Source organism: Larus michahellis, chromosome Z (assembly GCF_964199755.1).
Source record: "Larus michahellis chromosome Z, bLarMic1.1, whole genome shotgun sequence".
NCBI classification, from domain to species: Eukaryota; Metazoa; Chordata; class Aves; order Charadriiformes; family Laridae; genus Larus; species Larus michahellis.
Genome location: NC_133930.1, coordinates 13,213,031 through 13,234,245, shown reverse-complemented (window position 1 = coordinate 13,234,245; position 21,215 = coordinate 13,213,031). Strand labels below are relative to the sequence as shown.

Below are 21,215 nucleotides of genomic sequence, written 5' to 3'. Positions count from 1 at the left end.
TATCCTTTTAATTCTTATTATCTGAGTCACTCCTTAGCCTTTCCTTTATTTAGTCTATGGTTGGACTTCTGTATACTTTTTAGTGCTAGGTTAATGTTATTAATGATGATTTCATATGTTTATTAATTTCCCCTCTATTTCGACAGAGTTTATTGACCTGTTGAAGAACTCACCCCAAAAATGTAGTCTTTTTGTTAATACTTAAACTAAAGGCACATCTTAAAACAAAGACAAAGTGAACGTTATAAGAAAAATCATAATGTAGCAAGTTCTGAACAGTGTGAGATTAATTAGTCTATCATCCCTAGCATCATTCAAACCTCCTATCTGGAGAACATACCATTTTGACTGTGAATAATACAGTGTGGTAAAAATGAAAGCTCTTGCCCAAAGAGAAAGGAGGTGAGGATAGGAAGTGAAGGCATAAATCGGTACTTCCATATTTTGTCTGGCAGCCTTCAGTCGTAGGCTGCATTCTCCTCTTCTGGGAATTTCCAGACATTTTCACCTTGCTTCCTCAGAGCCCTGTGTATCTCCAAAGGTGTTGAAAGGTGGCTCTGGGCAGTTAGCACTTTGAGGTCCTCTTATCTTGCACTGTGTGCTTTACTCTTCCTTGAGCAACACCTGCAGGAAACAAAGGTGGAAAAAAGGCCTTTGATGTAGAAATCTCACATAATGCCTTTAAGTGAGGTGAGTCATATCAGCTCAATAACAGCATTTCCGGGGAAAAAAAGCGGAAATTAAGAAAAAACCCTCATCAAGCAACATTTTGAGTGGATGAGTTGTTTTAAGTGAAGAACTAAAACGTTTTTTGTAGTGAGACTATTGAAAGTTCTTTCATATTAGGGATTGGCAAATAATGGTATAGTTCTGTTGCCACCCAATGAAAGATGAAAGTGGTTTGCTAAAAGACAGAATATAACTCTTCTTTCCTACACAGAAGCCATGCAGCCATGAGAGTTAAGGGTCCTATATGTTGTTGAGTTAGTCAGGTAGGATTTGTATAGATAGTTTCAGGGGACGTTTTTATTTTTCACTAAAAGCAATTTGGATTTTGATTTTAAAAACCAACCATTTTGCTGAAATTCATCTACCATTTCTAACTAGAAGATGACTAAATGTTGTCATCTACACCATTCCTTCTGGTTATGCAGTGATATGGCTGGATATCACTTACAACTTACGAAACATAGTTTGTGACTCATTTGGCAGATTCAGGTTTTCTAGTAAAAGCCTCGCATCTGCAAAATTATCTCCCACAACAGAGAGAAGCTTCTGAGTATTGCTTCTTGTCTTTCACGCAGTTTGTTAGCTGAATCTCTTGCCAACCTTCTTTTTATTTAGTCTTAGAATATCCTGGGTATCCTTTTAGCGCTACCTTCATTTCTGTTCCTAAGGACTCCAGCACTATACCTACCTGTGTTACATCTTTCTCAAAAATGCATGGAAACCCTCAGGGTTCAAGTACTCCCTTTCTCTCTTCTGCTACTTGTGGAGTGTGCTCTGCTCAGCAGTGATGGTGGAGGAGCATGGCGAGACAGGCTTTTCTCAGACAGCACTGTATGTTACTGGGTCTCAAACCCTCCATCACTTCTTGGCTATTCCTGAACTGGTGGGTTGCTGGTCAAGGTTTCCATTCCTGGGCAACAGGGCACCTCGGTTCTCAGCAAATGGGAAATCACTTCCAACACTTCGCTAATTTAAGGTAAAAGTGCGGTGAGATTATTTTACTTCAGAATGAAAAGCTGAACAGAGACAATCATTGTTTGGAGAGTCATAAAAGCAGAAGTAGAACCATACTTTATAGCTACCTGTATGTTAGTGTAGCTCCAAGACATTCTCCCTCTCTGCTTCATCTAAGTAAAAAAGTTGCCAGGAGACTTAACACAGCAGAGGTCAGGTCCTTAGACATCGCCCTTCCAGGTTAGATCCCTGCACTGGGGGGGATCAGTCACTGAGGAGAGGGTTTTGTCTGCAAAATCACCTTGCTACCTGGCGTTAATTTGCGCAACTTGAATCTCTTCTGAGATTTTCCCGCGGTACATAGCCTCATGCTTAACCAAGACTCCAGACTTTTCCCTGAGGGTTGCTCACCATTGCAGACTATGGCTTTAAACATTTTTACATTCAATGCTATCACCTGTCCTTACAATAAAAACACATCTTTGCTAGAGGTAAATACAAAGCCTGACAGCTGGTGTGATGTTTTATTTGGCCATAAACAATCACTTAACCAGCAGCCTGAACAGAACTTTTGTTCAGACAGGTGTGGGGAAGGTTTTTCTCAGAACAAAACCCTTAAAATATAGATATTGAGAACTGCTTCATAGAAAGAAGAATACCGAAAGCCATGCAAATGTACAGGAGAGACTAATGAATGCAGCTGAGAAATAGCCCCTGATAGAGGTGGCTGTTGCAGTAACTGAACCAAGATTGAGGGAATCAGCAGGAGCGATGCTGCAGCCTGCGTTAGTGGTGTTAGGGTAGAGGTTATAGCAGTAGTAGTCCATTTCCCTTCTCTCACAGCGAAACTCACCAAACCCCAAACAAACAAAACTAAATAAACCACCCACTCTCTTTTCTTTGTCTTTACTCACAAGTTATATTCTTCCATGTAGACAAGCTGTTTTTCCATGCAGCTCATTCTTCAAGGTTAAGATACAAAAACATGTGCCTTTCTTTGAGTCCCTTGGCTTGGTGGGAAGGCAACTTCCTTTACTGACTAACTTTTTTTACTGGTAGACATATCTACAGGACAGAGTCTGCTTGTGTGTGTGCACAAGATGACACTGGCAAGTGATATCACTTGGGTGTTGGCCTCTTCTCCCAAGTGAATAATGACAGGACCAGACAGGACCAGAGGAAATGGTGTGAAGTTGCAGCAGGGGAGGTTTAGATTACATATTGGGAAGAATTACTTTACTGAAAGAGTGGTCAGGCACTGGAACAGCCTGCCCAGGGAGGGGGTTGAGTCACCATCCCTAGAGGTGTTTAAGAAATGTCTAGATGTGGCACTTCAGGGCATGCTCTAGTGGCAGAGATTGTAGGTTGGTTGTTTGTATTGGGTGTTTTTTTTTTTTGTGTGGGTGTGTATGGTTGGACTCGATGATCTCAAAGGTCCTTTCCAACCATGAAGATTCTATGATTTTATGATTCTATATGGGTTGGTAAGCACAAAGGAAATGGATATTCTTGGGCTTTTTATTGTAACAGTGTATGGATAGTAAAAATCAGAAGCTTACATGTCCATTGGAATTTATTTACATTTATTCAAACTTATCTTACATTCGAGTATATTTTTATGCTGTTTGCCTTGCCACACAGGTCAAAATTTTTACAGTTCTTTATCCTTCACAAGTAGTATTTTCAGCATCTTTTAAAATGTAAATGCCAAGTTCATGCAAAAAGAAATCTACTTACAACTAATTTTATTTATTTATTTATTTATTATATTCGAAATCTGCAACATCAAATACGTGACATGCTGCTTCGCATATTAATTCAGCTTTGTACAGTATACTTTAAATGGTAGTTCAGAGGGGTACAGGTATCGGTCTAGCAGGATGAACCTGGGGTAGGTTTGTAGGTTTCTGGGCTTCTCAGTGGTATGTGCCTGGTGCTGGCTGAAATCCTGAACTGGTACTGCAATGCAGGGCTAACTGGTCACGGCGTGTGCCAACTAATGGAGCTGCTGTGCACTGCAACTCAGTTCTGAATGTGTAATGTGGCTGGTGTAGTTTTGATTATTAATGTGATGATATTTCAATTTTATACATTATGTGTCACCAGTACCAGCATTTCTTTCTCCAGGCGTCTTTTGGACTGACCTCAAAGAACCCATTTCTAAAAACACATGCATCTTCTGTTGCACATATACGATAAACCAAGTTATTGATCACCTTTTACGCTAGAAGATGTATTAAACACACCATTAATAGTGCAATGCTGCCACATTTTGTATACAAGCAAGACACCATGATACATTCTGGCTGAACTTAGGTCTTCTAAAGGGCAAACAGTGCGCTCATGACAAAGGCATAACAGATCTTCTGCGTGCGTGAGCACAAGATTTGGGACCTAGCTGCCAGGTCATCCATTTTTCAAGGGAAGAGTAGTCTGTGTAACCTCAACACTGGTTCCCCTCAACACTTAGAAGTTGGGAGATGGAGGTAATGCTGGATAACTGTCCCCTGCCCCACAGTAGTGGGGCTTATACTGGGCAGGCTGTAAGCACTTTGAGGCAGGAGCTGTCATTCTGGCCTGTGAATTTGGCCCGTCTGGAATAAGGACATCCTCTTCCATGAATGAGATGCCAAGGAACTATTGCAGTATCTGTAATAGCAACCGGTGCTCCTGATCCTTCCTAGGGCTAAGGGAATCCCAGCACTGTAGAAGTGTTTCTTTGGCTTTGAGGCTGGAAAACTACCACCAATTGCTGTCAAAATGGCATCTCTCACTTCTTTTTCAGGCCGAGGGGTATTTACATTCCCGATATTTTCCCGGTAACACAAGTCAGCTGGCCTTCAAAGCTAGAATGAGTGGAATTAGCCCCACTGAGCTCAGTGCAAGGTTGCTCACAACAGAGCAAACACGCTTTCCTGAAAGGACTTAGATACATAGGTCCCCGAATTATGGGGGAAGCTCTAAGCAAGTCTTGCCTGTCAGTCAGACAAGATGACAGCTGCTGAGGAGCCCGAAGGTCTGCCTGGCTGGTATTTAGGTGACACCTACTGGTGGAGCATTCCCACTCTTTGGGAATATTTTCCATGCACAGAACAAATGGTTCATGGATGTGCCAAAGCACTTGGGCTTAATGTGCCATCCTGCTGAGAGTAAGAGCTGCGTGTGGAGAAAGCAGGTCCCTTATCTTAAGCTATGAACTGGTGTCATTAGAGAGTTTGGAGCAAAACTGCAGAAGAGAAATTCCTTGAAAATGACATTCTCAATTCATTTTTTTTAGCTTGGCTCTGTCTTGCACCGTAATCCCTGGTGTTGGAGTAGGGGTAACTTTTGGATGGATGTTTAATCCATCCAGGGTTGGGTATTCAGAACTTTACTGGACGGGGTCCTCAGCAGGCTGGTGTCCCTTTGGACTTGGTTCTGCTTGGGGTCAGGTTGGTGGCAGCCAGAAGTCCCTTCCAACCTATATCATCTTGTGATTCTGTGATACCGACGTTCTGTCTGCAAGCGTTACAGCCACACACTTCAAATCAAGCTTGAAAATTTTGTCTAGTCAACAATGCTTCTCACTCTTCCAGATACCCTCAGCTTTTTCAAACAGCAGCAGCATCGGAGGGAGAGATGGCAAGAAAACCAAATGGCTGTCAGAAAGGTTTCTCGACGCTCTGTTAGCAAGGAGCGATGGGTGGAGACGCTTGTGGTTGCAGACAGTAAGATGGTTGAATATCATGGAAGTCACCATGTGGAATCATATATCCTCACTATAATGAATATGGTATGTACAATTTTTCCCTTTTTTAGATATGTGAATGAAGCAAATTTTAACTTCATTATGTTATTGATCACCTAGAAACAAGTCTGTAACATTGTTCTCTGACAGAAATGTCCTATCATTCATATATATTCATTGAAACTCTGTATTTTAAAGCATTTTTTACCTTATATTTTGCAGAAGCATAATTTTTCTCTGGATTTTAAGTGAGAGAAGTTTCATAGCTATAAATGCTAGCAGTAATTTTCTTTCCACTGAAATGCCCTGTTTCCCCTGGAACCTGTTGCTTATTGGTGATTTCAGGTTGGTGGCTATAGCAGCAGAGAGAAATTCTACAGTTTTAAGTATATGGATTCGTTCCTATGTCTGTGGATGAGAAAGGCACACAGGACCCCACTGAAATTGTAGTAATTTAGCAAGAGCTAAAATATCAGTGTATTACTGTTTTGGTCACAAATCCAAACAGCACTGTATGAGCTATTATGAAAAAAATTAACTCTGTCCCAGTTAAAACCAATACAACTGTTTTTCCCAATAAGTATCCTGCCTATAATACAAAGTCCACATTGCAAAATAAAGAAAAATTTAACTTTCAATGTTTTCCTGTGTGTCAAGTTTCAAAATGTAATCTGGGAAAAAGGAATAGAGTTTCATGAGACTGCCTACAGATACATCTTCTGTCACTATCTGTATCACGGTAGATATTGACCTTGGAGAGTCTGTTGAGAATGTCTTGTACGTTGTTATCGTGGTACATGTGTAATATATGTGAAATTAATCACAGTGTAATTCTAGCCATGGTAACCAGTCTGTCCCTTATGTTTATACAGTATGTTCCTGACTGTGCCCCAAGCAGTCTGGCTAGCTACTCAGGCAGTTAGCCTGATTAAACAGACACAAAGATGATTTGAGCACGTGAGGTTTTGTCCACGCAGGGAAAATATGTGGAATAAAATCCTGTCATGATCAGATTCATGAACAAACAAGTCTTAACATTTTTTCTGCGGTATGTATGTACCTGAGATGTTAGGGTTACTCACAATGATTCAGCTTTCAGTCTAATACCTTGAAAAACACCCATATCAAAATCAGACCATTGCAAACACAATTTCCACTTCAATTTGGTAATTTCTCTTTAGTGGTCTTCTCCAAGACAGTTTTGACCCAAACCATTCACATCCAATCCGTACCAGTCCATTCATATTTCTTGTGATACATGGCATAGCCCACATATAGATAGATTATGACTATCTACTGCTGATGTCATATGATGTCTATGACATGTTATTGGGGTCAAACTTTTGCCAAGTTCAATTCTTACTCTTTTTTTATTTGGATTTTTTTGAATGGATTCATTATCTTTGCTTTTGTTCTTATCATCCTCTTTGTGCTGTGAAAACACAAGTGTCTATCATTTAACTGATTTCTCTTTGCCTAGTACTGACTAATTTTTGCTTTGTTGTGGTAGAAGCTGATTGCTGTCAAATCAAAACTGGATGATTTGATGTGCTGGTTTTTTTGCACACTGAGTGGATCTCTCCATCAGTGATACGTCACTCTAGATGTTGTGTTCTTTTCTGCTTGTGTTTTTCAAGAACTCTGCAGTTCTTGAAAGGGAAATGGACATAAAATAATCTTCTGTAATCTTGTGCTTTTGCTCTTTAGTTTAGTAACTTTTGCCAAATCCTGTATCATCACTCATTTGGCAGAGCTGCCCTTTGCGGTAAGATTTGTGCCCTTTGCAGTTCTAACATTTGTTGCATTTCAGTAGACTTTCAATGAAGTGCATTGAGGATTTAAAAAACAAAACAACACCCCCATCCCAAGACGAACAGTGTGCTTGAAGTAAATGTCGTATTTTCTCTCTAAAGTCCTGTTCTTCTATAGAGGAATCAGTTAATCTCATACCTCCTGGCTCTGGCACAGGTCACAGGGTTGTTCCATGATCCAAGCATTGGCAATGCAATTCACATTGTGCTGGTCCGGCTCATCCTCTTTGAGGAGGAGGAGGTAAGGTTTTTATTTTCCTCAGAATGTCACTTATAAAACTTGGGATTTTAATGCATTGAGCCATAATTATGGAGAGGAGGGTTTATTTGCTTAAAATAATGTGCTCATTTTACTCTTCTAATAATCTTTGGTATGTCTGTTTTTAGAATAAATGCTGCCCTGGATAGCAAAATATTTAGCTGATGACTTCAGGTATTTCTGCAAAAAATTGCCAAGGAAAATGTAATTAAAACAGGCAGATTAAGAATAGGGAAATGGAATCTCCCCGCTGTCAAAAGAACATGGGATGCCAAGGAAGACTAGATGAGAAACAGAAATTAATGTGTGCATCTTCACTCATAATCTAATTACGTAGAATTACCTGAAATGTATTAAAAAGTGCAATGCTAGATTATTTGGAGGTCTCTGAAGAAGTAAATCTGTTATTGTGTAGCTCAAACACACATTTAGCTTTTTAGATTTCTTTCAAAACAGAAAAAATGAGGACTAAGTAGATGCTAATTGCTGTAAACTAGCTATATATTGGTAGGTTCCAGTGTCTCTCATCCATAAATATGTTGCTACATGCTTAAATACACGCTGATTGTCATCATTTTATAGTTTTTAAAACACCATGCATGACATGGCTTGCTCTGGCTGCAGGAACACAGTAAGGGGATTTTCTCAGTGGCTTATCGTAGAATCATATGATAAATCATTATGATTTATGACCACAGGCCAGATGGTCCCAGTACTGTAGAAGACAGTGAACCAACCCATGGGGCCAGGCTGGGTCTTCTCAAATAACTGTTAGACTAGATTCTATCCTTATAAGCCTCAGTGTAAGAGCATGCAGGCCAAAAACTGTGGTTCTCATCTTAACAGGACAATTAGGACCTTAAGTCCATGATGACCTCCAGTAAAGTTTACTTGCTAAATTTCTGTGCTTTTTTGATAATAAACCATGGATTCCTGTTCAGTTGAGCATGGCAATGTTGGAAGCAGCAGTATTGGGTATCTTTCTAAATTTGATTTTAAGTTGCCCAGAAATTACTGTCTGGTAACAATGTTATTTAGACGCTTTGTAAAAAGTTCACTTTTCTTAAATAGAGTAACTGAGACAAGGTACAGTGAATGCCCAAACCAGAAATGAGAAAATCTGCTTTTGAATGAATTTATTTTGCATACTTTCTATTTCAGAAGAAATTTCAGTAACTCGCATGTATACTGTATAATAATAAGATGTGGAAGAAACATCTATGACTGCATTGTTTCTCTTTGGAATCGAAAAATATTGTGAAAGAAATACACCCTTAGAAGCCTAAATGTTCCCTGAGCATGACATTGTTCACATAACATTGAGTGACAAACTTCAGCATGAAGTCCCATGTTACTTAGTCTTTACCTTCTCTGCAAAGGAAAACTTGCTTTCAAGAGAATATAAAATGTTTGTTTGAACGTTTCAGTTCAGTGTTGGATCTTATGAATCTCACAGACCAAAAAATATGTACATTTCTGCGTTTCATTTTTTCTTTAGCTGCACCAATTATGAAAATGTCAACATTTTAACTTAATATTCAGCATGTTAGATAAATAGATGTCATTGCTCCTAATGATGTCTCTAGCTTTAGGCAAAAGCATAATCAATTGCATTTCAAAGATTACCCATCTTCACAGCTAACATCACTGACATGTTATTGCAATGTGGTGTGGTCTTTACAATAATATTTTCCTTCATTGCCCATTAGCAAGGCTTGAAGATAGTTCACCATGCTGATAAGACACTAGCCAGCTTCTGCAAATGGCAGAAGAGTGTCAATCCCAAGAGCGACGTCAACCCTACACACCACGATGTGGCCGTCCTTCTCACCAGGTATGACGGCAGTTCAGTGCTGTGACTGGCTGTTGTTACGTTGTGGTTTTTTTGGTGATGATGTGTTTTTATAGGCTCATACCATCATTTAGTTCATCCTGCATAGAGCCCAGTAAAGTGGTATGATGAAAACATGCTGTTTCTGAATCACAGTGTTAATGCAAAAATCACCTAGTGTGAGCGTGTCTGACACTAACACAGGAAGAGAATATGAGCTATATTATAAAAATATGTGGGTAAAGTTATAACAGCTGTACCTTTGAAAGGGATTGTTTTCCGTTTGTTTTCAAAGTAAGTATAACACTGTATGTATGCGTGTGGGTGTTTTATTAGAGAAGCATCTTAGTCAGGAAATTGGGATCTGTACATCCCAAGAGGTTACCAATTTGCAGACCTCAGGTTATTTTCCCGACTTGATCCTCTCAATCACTTCTCTATTCTTTGTTGAGGCAATATACCAAAACAACACAGCATGTAGATGAACATCTCCATAATGACAAATCCTGAAGTAATAATATACAGGTGCAGCTCAGGATGGAAGAGTATTTTGTGAACACAGTGCCATTTATTTTTAAGCTTTAAAGTGTATGATTTTTGAATATTATCTCCGTATTCAATGAGAGACAAAATATTTTTTTACATGTGAACAAGGGAGGCACGGAAAACTTGAAGGTGATGTCTGAGGTCACACAACTGAGAGAAAAGATTGGGTCTAAGGTCTGCAAAAAGAAGTTTTAAGTTAAAGTCTGTTAGGCAAAAAAACAACAACAACAAAAAGAAACTAACAAATAAACCAAACCAAAACAACCAAAACGCACCCCTCAAATAGTGGAGTAAAGAAAAGAGTCAACAAATCTTAAAATGAGAAAAAGAAGTCTCACAGTGATGCATGGTTTACCTCTCCAAATTAACGGACTTCAAATAGTTAACTTGAATGAAACTGAGTTACGGTTGAGTTTAATAAAACATACCTCAAAATGCTGTCAGAGGTGGAGGTTTTAAAACGTTTTCTTATGCAAGCTGACAATGAACGTATGTATTTAGACACTACAGCAACATAAATATTGGCTACAAATTATAGCAGTATATCATAGTAGCAGAAGGAGTGCATGCTATTGTTGCATATATATTTGTAAAAAAGTTAACACTATACTTTGCTTAAAATGCAAATTAGCACTGATACATTACACAGTGGAGACTTACCACCCAATGTAAGTGATGCTCTACAGTTGGTTTTAAGATCTATTAATGGCACGTCTCTTTTGTGATTCTAGAAAGGACATTTGTGCTGGCATGAATCGTCCGTGTGAAACCTTAGGTTTGTCTCATCTGTCGGGCATGTGTCAACCTCACAGAAGCTGTAACATCAATGAAGATTCTGGCCTTCCGTTGGCTTTCACTATTGCTCATGAACTTGGACACAGGTATAGTTGAAAGTGAAGGGGCGACCCAGCTGAGTTTAATTTATTATTTGTACGTTAATACTCAAATTGACAGACAGAAACAAAACAAGGAGTGAGTTAACTCTCTGTTAATAGAATCAAAACTGTGTTTGTTTTTTCTAAGCAAAGGAATAAAAAAGGAATTCTGAAGCCTTTGAGGTTTTGTTGTGGTTTAACCCCAAACAGCAGGTGAGCACCACACAGACACTTGCTCACTCTCCCCCAGTGGGATGGGGGAGAGAATTGGAAGACTAAAAGTGGGAAAACGCATGGGTTGAGATAAAGACAGTTTAATAAGTAAAGCAAAAGCCGCATGTGCAAGCAAAGCAAAACAAGGAATTAATTCACCACTTCCTATTGTCAGGCAGGTGTTCATCCATCTCCAGGAAAGCAGGGCTCCGTCACACGTAACAGTTACTTGGAAAAACAAACTGTCACTCCAAACATCCCCCCCATTCCTTCTTCTTCCCCCAGCTTTATACACTGAGCATGACGTCATATGGCATGGAATATCCCTTTGGTCAGTTGGGCTCAGCTGTCCCGGCTGTCTCCCCTCCCAGCTTTTTGGGTGCCCCCCACCTTCTTGTTGTCAGGCCAGTATGAGAAGCTGAAAAGTCCTTGGCTGCTTAGTAACAACTAGAATATTAGTGTTTTATCAACACTATTCTCATCCTAAATCCAAAACGTAGCACTATACCAGGTTCTAGTAAGAAAATTAACTCTGTCCCAGCTGAAACCAGGACACCTTTGCTTATATTTACAACTATTCAGTCTGCCCCTTTTAACAGAGTCGGCTAGGGTAATAAATCAGGGTGAAATAATCAACCTACAAAGAATTATCACTTAATCGTGCTAATTTTTTCAACCGTATACTGAATTACTGTGCAATTGCTTTAGATGATCTCCAAATCAGTACAAATAATTTACATAAAACATCCCTGTTTCATTATATCAAGGTATTTCAATATTGCATATTAGCTAGAAACCATTTTTAATTCAAGCAGTCAGACTTCAGAGAAATATCAAATCTTTGTTCTCCTTTCCAACAAACAAATAAAGTCACTTTGGGGCATTTCTTAATAACTGGTATCTTCTGTATATTAATATTGCTATTATGGATATGCTTAGGTCAAGTCAACTAAAGTTCCTGGGCATCTAGTTTTGGACATACATAAAATTTTTTTTATGATTGGATATTTTTGCTTGAAACTAGACTTCTTAGTATTACCAATTTCTACGAGTGTTTTGGCTGGTTAATTCATTTATTAAACTCACCTGAAAAAAAATCTGGTTTTTTTAATCAGTTTTGACACTGGGCTGTTTTCCCCAGGGTAGAGTCTATCTCCTGAATGTTCCAGTTTGGCTATAATGCCTGCCCTTTTCAGCTGGACCAAGTTGCTTGGCTAGGTGACATGTTCATTGCTGTATCTACAATCACATTATTTTCATTATGCAGCCAACCACCAGTCAGGATGAATTGGTATTTCCTTATGGAATTATAATAATAATAATCTGACACAAAGATTACTCAAGTATTGATCCTATCACCCATTAACTGGCCTTTCTTTATTCAACCCTTCTGTTGCCAGAAAGGAAATAGAATAAGTAAATAACGCTGAAATCATTACGGTTGGATCTGGGTGCTTTGGGTTTAGTTACTTGGTTCCCACAACCTCTTGCTGACAGGGAGTTTTTTTCCTTAATGCTAGTTATCAGAAGATACTGCCCGGTAGAGCTGTGTGTGACCTCCTGGTCTAGCCTGGGTGTCTGGTAGCTCACTGTACTTTGGATGCTGCGAGACAGCGTACTGCTATACTTTCCTCAGAGGCAGGAGCGGTGCAGGGCTGTGCCTGTCAGAATTGTCTCCACAAAGGAAACTGAAAACTCTAGGGTTTGTTGTTAACATGAAACCCTCCTTCCCTCAAGCCAGATTAGAGTAAGTACGGTAAAAAGTTCAAATATGCACAATAGAACTCTGTAAGAACAGGTGAACAGAAAATGAGAAGAAAGCCATGTACCCATTCCTTGGACGATGCCGAAAGTGACCTCTTCCCCATACTGTCCTTCTAGACATTCGCTGTCCCCTGTGTCAACCCTGTTCGTGGAAAAGAGCCTGTCAAGAAGGGGACACACTTGCTTTTATAGCTATGACCCATTACTGAATTTAATTCAGACCAAAGTCATGCCCTGCTTTTGGAACATTTGAGTCATAGTACAATTACATTTTCCAGAAACGAAGTCTTCAGTGGTTTGAATTCACTTTGTCTGATCTGTGATTGAATCATGACCTGAGTTAGTTTTCACTGCGTTTTCATAAAAGGACTTAGACACCATCAGATGTTAACAGTGTAGGTGTCAACATCCTCATGTATCAATATCTTTGTATATTATTATTTCAGATAATCTGCTTCACGATGAGATGATGTAGAGGCATGTGTGTTTAATCAGCTGAATCCCACCCGAAATTTTTAATGTTCATGACTTTTACAAGTTTTTGAATAAAGAAATCCCTTAATAAGTCAGAAAAGCTGGAGAGAACCATGTTGGGAAGACCTGCCGTGGAGGTCTGTTTGTAAGGCATAGTTTAAGAAAGCTAAATAGGAAGAAGGACTGGTGGTTGGAGGCTAATTCACTGAACGTTCGGTAATTTGGAAAACAGTATCTCTGTCTCAAAAGAGATTTAAGAAGAAACAAGCAATAGAGACATGATTGTAAGACAGAGTGTAGCAAAGCCTGATCTTAGCTAAAGTGTACGAGTCTGAAGTAACTGGGATCCACGATCTAGGAAGCTCTTAGCTTTAGCAGCTTAACCATACCTGAGGTTTAAACCATGACTCCCAGCCCAACTGTGCAATAGTGTTTTGACTCCCTTAAAAATACCCCAGAATGTAGCCTGTGGCAATCTGTTCTTCACTTTGTGCCAGACAATATTGCTGTGCATAACAGACATGTTTGAAAGCCTGTTGGAGTGTAGAATTTTTTGTAGGCTTTGGGTCGTATCTTCTATATGTTTTTTTTAGCAAAGGGTATCTACAGCCCACCGGGGAAGAAGCAACCTTAGTGTCTTTTTAAGCACAGTGTGGAACCCATAGATGAGTGTTGTGGTAAGGCCAATCAGCTGGAATTATTAGATGTTGTTAATTTTATCTCCAGTTTTGGTATCCAGCACGATGGAAAAGAGAATGACTGCGAGCCTGTTGGAAAGCGCCCGTATATTATGTCCCGACAGTTGCAGTATGATCCTACTCCACTCACCTGGTCGCAGTGCAGCAAGGAATACATCACACGTTTCCTAGAGTGAGTGATCAGTTTGTAGCATTTCCCTGAAATGAGTACGGTTGTGTATGAGGTGTTTCTGTGGAGTTTAAAGTAAATCCTGTATTATTGAATCCCTAAGCTTATTGCTCAGTTAGTATTTGGGAAAAGCTCCATTGTATTATTGCTTTCTGGAACTGAAGTCAAATCTTGTCGTATTGGCTCAGGTTTGGTGCAACCTGCAGCTTTTCGCAGTTATCAGGAAGAAGGAAGCCTTTCCATCAAGGACATTGATGGAACATCATAAAGTTTGCCTTTGGCCACGATGATGTGTTCTTGACTTCAATGACTTGTTCAAATTCATTATCATCTTTTTAAGAGCAGCAATATGGTATATCTTTAAGCAGAGGCTGTAGTGTGTTCTAAAGCCACTGTGCAAACCATAATGACCTCATAATATTTCCACTTCTACAAGCTATATTTTGCCTTTGTAACCCTCCCTAACTAGATGGAGTGCTGTTTGTTAGCAGCACTTCAGCATCTCTTAGCTGGAATCTGGACTATTTCCAAAGGCCGTATAAAAAATTACCGTTAAGAATTAGATACTGAAAGTCTGTATAGAAGTGTCAAAAAAAGTGTCATTGTGGTTTGGGTTTTTTTTGATATGCAATTTTGTTCTTTTAGCCGTGGATGGGGATTCTGTCTGGATGATATCCCCCAAAAAGAAGTTTTAAAGTCCCCAGTCATTGCTCCTGGAGTGATTTATGATGTGCATCACCAGTGCCAGCTTCAGTATGGTTCCAATGCTACTTTCTGTGAAGATGTGGACGTAAGTGCTATATGTTTTTCTTCATTTTCCTAATAAGAACTTAAGCTTGTTGAAGAGGGTGGAAGTGCAGCCAGCGAACCTTAGTTGCTAACTACAGATGCAGCATGTTCAGAGTCTCATAGGCCAGATATGCAGTGTTGAAAACACTGTTTTAATTCTGCTCTGCAGATTCTGGAAGTGAGTTTTTGCACTGTTTGCCGTGTATTTTGCAAGACCTGCATGCTGATCTTAGGCAAATTATCAGTGCAGCTTAAATCCCATTTTAGAGATCAAGATGCTTCAAGTTTATAGCTTTCAACTGACCAAATCATTCTGGGAACAAATCTTCAGTTCCTGGAAGAGAACTCAGGAAAAGAGAAATCAGGGTTGTGCTCTATTCCCATATGTCCTGATTTTTCACACTCCTGATGGTCTAACTACTTAAAGGAAATTTCAGTCTGTGTACCTTGAAGAATCTTTATTTTCCCATGAAACATGAGGTTTTTATGTGGAAATACATAATTTACAAAGTACCCTGGGGTTTCTCTCACAGTACAGCAAAACAGTGTTGTGTGGTGATGCACGGGAGCAGTATAATCACAGCAGCACAACTCTCTACACGAGCTAGGAGCCACTGCAGAGTGAGAGGCTATATTAGCTAAGGTGCACAGGTGTGGTATTTTAAGTGTACCTAGCATTTTCAGAGCTATTTGGCTCCATGCAGCATTTTTCTACATCAAACAGTTCAGAAACAGTGGTTTCAAGTGCTAGTCTAGCTAAGTGATCACTAATTTTTGCTGTGTTTTGGGCAGCAATATACAGTAAACATTGTAGAGAGCATCCAGCTTGCTCCACATGTTAAACGGGGCTGTGGCAGAAGTGGTGTTATGGCTATCAGCAGAGCTGGAGGGGTTTTTAGGCAAAGTATTGTGCACAGCTGTGGATTGGGGACTGCTGATGTTGACTGTTTATTCCATTCAGATAATTATCTACCCTTCTATTAGGGAGATTATTTCTGATTAATCTTCTCAGCCTTAATAGATAACATGATTACCAATGTTGAACTGCAACTGGTGAATCTGAAGCAGGGATTGAAAGATTGCTTTCATTATCTGCTGTTCCAGTTTCCTCAGTTACTGCAATTTGTCTGTTGGTACAGACAGAAAATTAAAGTATAATTTTGCAGTATTGTTTCATTCTCTCTCTCCTTGAGTTTGAACCTAGTAGACCTTTACATTCAATGTCTCCTGATTAACCAATTTTACAGCTAGACATATGTCAGAAAATTAATCGATATCACCTCATTTTGCATTTTACGGGAAGGCCTGTGTTTTGCAGGTAGCTGCACTGTCAAGGAAAGGAATTATGAATAGTATGGCCTGCCTGGCATGTTGAATGATCACTATAGTCATTTCATCTAAGAGATCTGACTGTTCTTTGCCTTTCCACGATTAACTTAACACTTGCTCACTGATCAGGCTACGTTTGTTCTGTAACTTTTAATGTCTGACCGAATTAGATCTGTGGATTCTTTTTGAGAGAAGAATCGACATTTAGCTGAAGATGCCCAGGGGTTCAGTGATAACACTTACAAAGAGTGAGTTTTAGAATTCAGTTAGTGGTTTCCACAAACCATTTAGGTAGGAAGTCCTCCAAGCATCTTGTGAAGTACATAAATATTGTCCCTCTATTAAGGAAAAGAAAAGCAAAATACAGATTAGGGGGAGCAATTTTCCAAGTGGTAAGTAGATCTATAGCTTCCTATAGGGCAGCTTGTAGGAGCTCAAAATCTTTATCTTATTGCCCTCTGTCTCTAAAACTTCCACTGACTGCAGTGAAAGTGTGCTTTTTGGACTTGGGTGAAAAGTGTGTACCACATTGCTGATGATAAAAATCAGTTGCCCTGCAGTGAGTCCATGGTAGAGTCATGAATTTCTGGCTGTTACCTCCAAAAGCACACAGTAAACAGTGCTTTTCCTTGTGCTGTTGTTATTTCAGTATTGTTAAAGATGGAAAAAAGCTCTGATACATGGAGATCAATATGGAAAAAATCTTGCAAAGCTAAAGAATTTCCTCCATGAACTTTGAAACCTGTGAGTGCACCTCATAAAAATGTAACTGTCAGTGGAAAGCTGTGTTTGGTTTCTGTGCCTTTCTCTGGCATCTGAAGCACAGTGCAGGAGTGCATTTCACACACTAAAAAGCACAAAATGTATGCTATATACAAGTGTTAAAAATAAAGGATTAATTTCATAATGAAAGAAAATTCATCAGCTGTAACACTTGGGTAGCTCTGCCAGAAGAACCTGACAACGATGGCTTCACAAAGAGTTGCGAAGTAATGCTACTCCTGAACTATAAATAGGGAACTGTGAAACAACCTTTGACTTCTACACATTGCCCTAAAGCAGCTTAAAAGAGCCGAGATGCCATGCCTCAGCCCTTGTATTTCAACTGGAGATTTGAAGTGCTTTGAGATGTTCCGTACTATCATCTTGCTTTTGGGTGTTCTAGATGAAAACCAAGGTGAACACACAATGCAGAAAGTAAATAAAGGGCAACTCTCTCAAAACGGACCATGACCAAGCGTAGCTGTTTTAAATAGAAGCAGGTTAGAAACCAGCAGCCAAGTTTTGCATTTCACACTCAGCCAAATGTTGCTGCTAGCTCACTGGGGATGGAGTTTCACAAGTGCCCAGTTTCTAGGTTGGCTGCCAAACCTGGCACGTCGTTTACTCTGAGAATCCCAGCGGGAGCTGCTAATGGGATCTTTCTTGTTGGCCCCTTTCTCTGATGACACTTGCGTCCCTGCTTCATGGGTAGGTGCTGCCAGCTCTGTTCCCTCTCCCACTGCTGAGCTCTACAGTTCAAACACCCTCAGCCAAGAGCTGGCCCAGAGCCCCCTGGGCTTTTCCTTCTGCTGTTCCAATTGGGAGTGCACAGTCTCTCCGACACACCTGGTTTCTCCAATTTGGAAGTGGTCTTGCACACAAAGCCCTGCTCATTCAGGAGTTCCAAGCATGCAGGGCTCCTGCGTGTCAACCAAAAGAGAAGCGGGTGTGCATGTGAACTGAGGAGGGGGGAATAGCCCTGGGTGTCTGTCCTCCTCGCTCCCTAGAGAGCAGTTCTGATTGAGTGAAGAAGACTTGTTATAAGGTAGCTGTAATGTTTCTTGCCCTGCTGGTTTGGGTGACCCTCAGGAGTTTCTCTCCCTTCTGTGGAGTTGGCCGCTGCGTGCAGAGCAGCAGCTGAAATGCTGTGCTTTACTGGCAATGTAGTGCATTAAACCGGCACCAGTTTCTCAGTAACTTAATATGGAAGCATTCACTAACCAGAGCCCTTACTCTGCCCAGCCCACTGGGCTTTTTTCTCTGCCAGCTAGCTTGGACTTCTTCTTTTAGGTCATTTCTTTGACGTCTGCTTGGCTGATGTTTTAAGAGACCTGTGTTTTGCTCTCTTTTTCCTCATCCGGTTTTGGGACCTCCATGCATATTAAGCTGGCTGTTGTACTTGGAGACATGACATTGTTTTTACTTACCTGGCTAGCTTCTCTAACCTTTGATTTCAATGTATTATTTCAGGCAGACAGCAATGCAAAACTGAACATTGTATTCATTAGTACTCATTAAATGAAAATAACACAAGCTCTGTTCACAGTAGTCCACTATACACAGTAGCGCGCAAACTTTGTAAAGCCATTTTTCCAGTGTGTAGCTGGGAGCTGAGCAGCCAGTGAGGAGAATATTTAAACTCACATAGTTCAGATGATTCACTTGATAGAAAGTATTCACCATTTCGTATTTGTCAAATACTCCCTCCTTGTACACTAATGAGGAGTGCCTAAATTTGGACCCTTGGTGGGGCCTAACTTGTGGATAACCCTGAACATCTGCTTCTGGAAATGCAGAAAATCAGGCTGTGTAAATGGATGTACAGAACTGTGGGAGACTTTTGAGAACCTTGGCCATAGGAGTTCAACTCTGCTTCAGACTGCTGCAGTTTTCTTTCTTTTCCAGAACCTTTGCCAAACACTCTGGTGCTCGGTGAAAGGCTCCTGCCGCTCCAAACTGGATGCAGCTGCAGATGGAACTCGGTGCGGAGAAAACAAGGTGACGGTGTGGGCCACACTGCCTGCAAGCTGCACTGCCTGCGAAGGGCAGTGGAGGAACCGCGAGTAGCTCTGCCATTGTTTAGCATGAAGGAGGGGCATCCTGTGACATCTCCGTTTACATTTCCACATTTCCACTTAAGTTTTTTGTGGACCTTCAGGGACTGAAACAACAAATAATTCACAATAACATTTTCCTGCAACAGCGATCTTAAGCTGTTTGTCCTTTCTCTTCTCTCTTCAGTGGTGCTTCTCTGGTGAGTGCATTACGGTAGGCAAGACTCCTGAAGCAATCCATGGCGGATGGGGTGTTTGGTCGTCCTGGTCCCATTGCACAAGGACATGTGGGGCAGGAGTTCAGAGCGCAGAGAGACCATGCGATAACCCAGAGTAAGCTGAGTGCACAATCTTTTCTTACCTTTTGTTCAAGATCTTTGAGGTACTTACGACATTGGAAACTCTTTTGTATGAGACTGTTATCAGCAGGTGCCACAGCAAGACAGACACTGAACACCTCTCCTTCCCAGTTAAGTATATCTGAGTGAAATTCAGTTGGCTCACCTTTTTATCATTATCTTCTTCTTTAATCCTTACCCTCCATGGAGCTTATTTCTACACGAAATGAAAAAAATCGTGTTATTTAGCATTCAGGCTTTGCCAAAATAATAGAAACGTTGCTTTAATAGTACTGCCATGAATAAATCAATGTCCTCAAACTTTGGGTGAGAACAATAGCTAGGAATCTGTTCCTGAGGGAAATCAAGGACTCACCTTTCATGTTTTGTTCTAGTCATCAGCTTTGTTTGAACTTCAGACATATGAGTTCATAGGTAAAGAACATGAAAGGCAGAATTTTCTAAAACATATCTGAGTTTGTGAAGACCCTACATCTCATTTTCAGAAATCGCTAAGAGGGTGCCTAACAGCAGAAATCACTTGGCTTTTCTGGAAGAACTGTCAAACATTCTGGAAAATACAGTATTTTGGGAGAGTTGATTTGATAAGGTAATTTATTGTGAGCTAAACCAGGCAATGTACCAAGAACTTCTTTGGGATACAAGGTTTGTCTAAATCTCTGTGCTCCCTACTGACATATTTAGGCACTTGAGCACGTGAATGGCATCTCTACCTTGTCAAGGATTCAGATTCACCTTGTTATCCCATTGGAACCTGCAAGACATTGCTCTTTTAACATTGTTTTTTACCCAGAATCTTATGTCCCAATCTCAATGTTCCTTTTCTAGACCACAGTTTGGAGGAGACTACTGCACAGGAGAAAGGAAACGCTATCGCATGTGTAACATTAGCCCCTGTCGCAAAGGCCTGCCAACCTTTCGTCAGATGCAGTGCAGTGAATTTGATACAGTTCCCTACCAGAATGAATTCTACCACTGGGTGCCCGTTTATAACACAGGTACGAAGCTACAATTTTTTTAGTGTCTTGTACAAGAAGTCGAATTACAGGCCTATGAGAAACCTCTATGAGGGCAAGAAGTCACTGAATTATAAGTCTTGTAATTAATTAGCGAGAAAAATCTGGTGTGCTTGCATATGCAGGTGTACCTTTTGTGTATACACAAAGGCAGTGGTCATCCTCTACTCATGGATGTCTTTGCAAAAGTGTAGTGATAATGGCTGTGAGTGTAACTACCCAGTTCCTGGAGAGGTACTGCACTAAGAAACGCTCTTGAAGTCACATCTATACTAATTGTTTGGGATAGACCTGAAAAATCTTTTCTAGTATCAACTGCAGAACAAGAAGTACAGTGTGTAGCATAGAGCCGCATGTTTGGGCCTGCAGGCATCACTGCACCCAGTAAGCAGAGCTCCTCTGCTGCACAAACGTGGCTTTACTATTTCCAAACTCAGTTCTACGTGGTAAGTGTACCTGGCACCACACAGAGGAAGTAATGCCTCAGCACGTTCGATATTGTACTGCCCTGTATTGTAGAGACAGAATTGATGCCTCTTCCTTATAATTTGCTTTGTACCAGCTAGCTACTAAATACAGGGGCAGTAGTTATTACCATGCAGTTTGATTCTCAATGTATGCCTAAATGTAAGGAGTAGATTTTCCAGCAGAAGCCAGCAATATTTTTTTTTAATGAAAATATTAACCAGGTAGTGAAGTGAAGCTCAAGACTCAACCTTCAATTTTGTTTGCCAACAGTATTTTCAGCATGTTCATTGCATTTTCACAGTTATTGGCAGGTCTGAATGGGTTTCCTAAATTTCAGCTACAGTTTCAATTTCATCTATCAAATACGCCATCGAAGATGAACCTGGAG

The 21,215-nt window shown here is 40.3% G+C and overlaps 1 protein-coding gene across 2 annotated transcripts in view; it reads left to right on the top strand.

Moving 5' to 3' along the window:
• The window catches only part of ADAMTS12 (ADAM metallopeptidase with thrombospondin type 1 motif 12), a 167,624-nt gene that overhangs the window by 83,537 nt on the left and 62,872 nt on the right, over positions 1-21,215 (top strand). For both annotated transcript variants that reach the window (XM_074569924.1, XM_074569923.1), the window contains exons 4-12: positions 5,259-5,455; positions 7,379-7,462; positions 9,190-9,314; positions 10,589-10,738; positions 13,910-14,053; positions 14,696-14,840; positions 18,836-18,928; positions 19,172-19,317; positions 20,172-20,341. In XM_074569924.1, the coding sequence (XP_074426025.1) occupies positions 5,259-5,455; positions 7,379-7,462; positions 9,190-9,314; positions 10,589-10,738; positions 13,910-14,053; positions 14,696-14,840; positions 18,836-18,928; positions 19,172-19,317; positions 20,172-20,341 (1,254 nt within the window). The remainder of the gene's footprint in view (positions 1-5,258; positions 5,456-7,378; positions 7,463-9,189; positions 9,315-10,588; positions 10,739-13,909; positions 14,054-14,695; positions 14,841-18,835; positions 18,929-19,171; positions 19,318-20,171; positions 20,342-21,215) is intronic.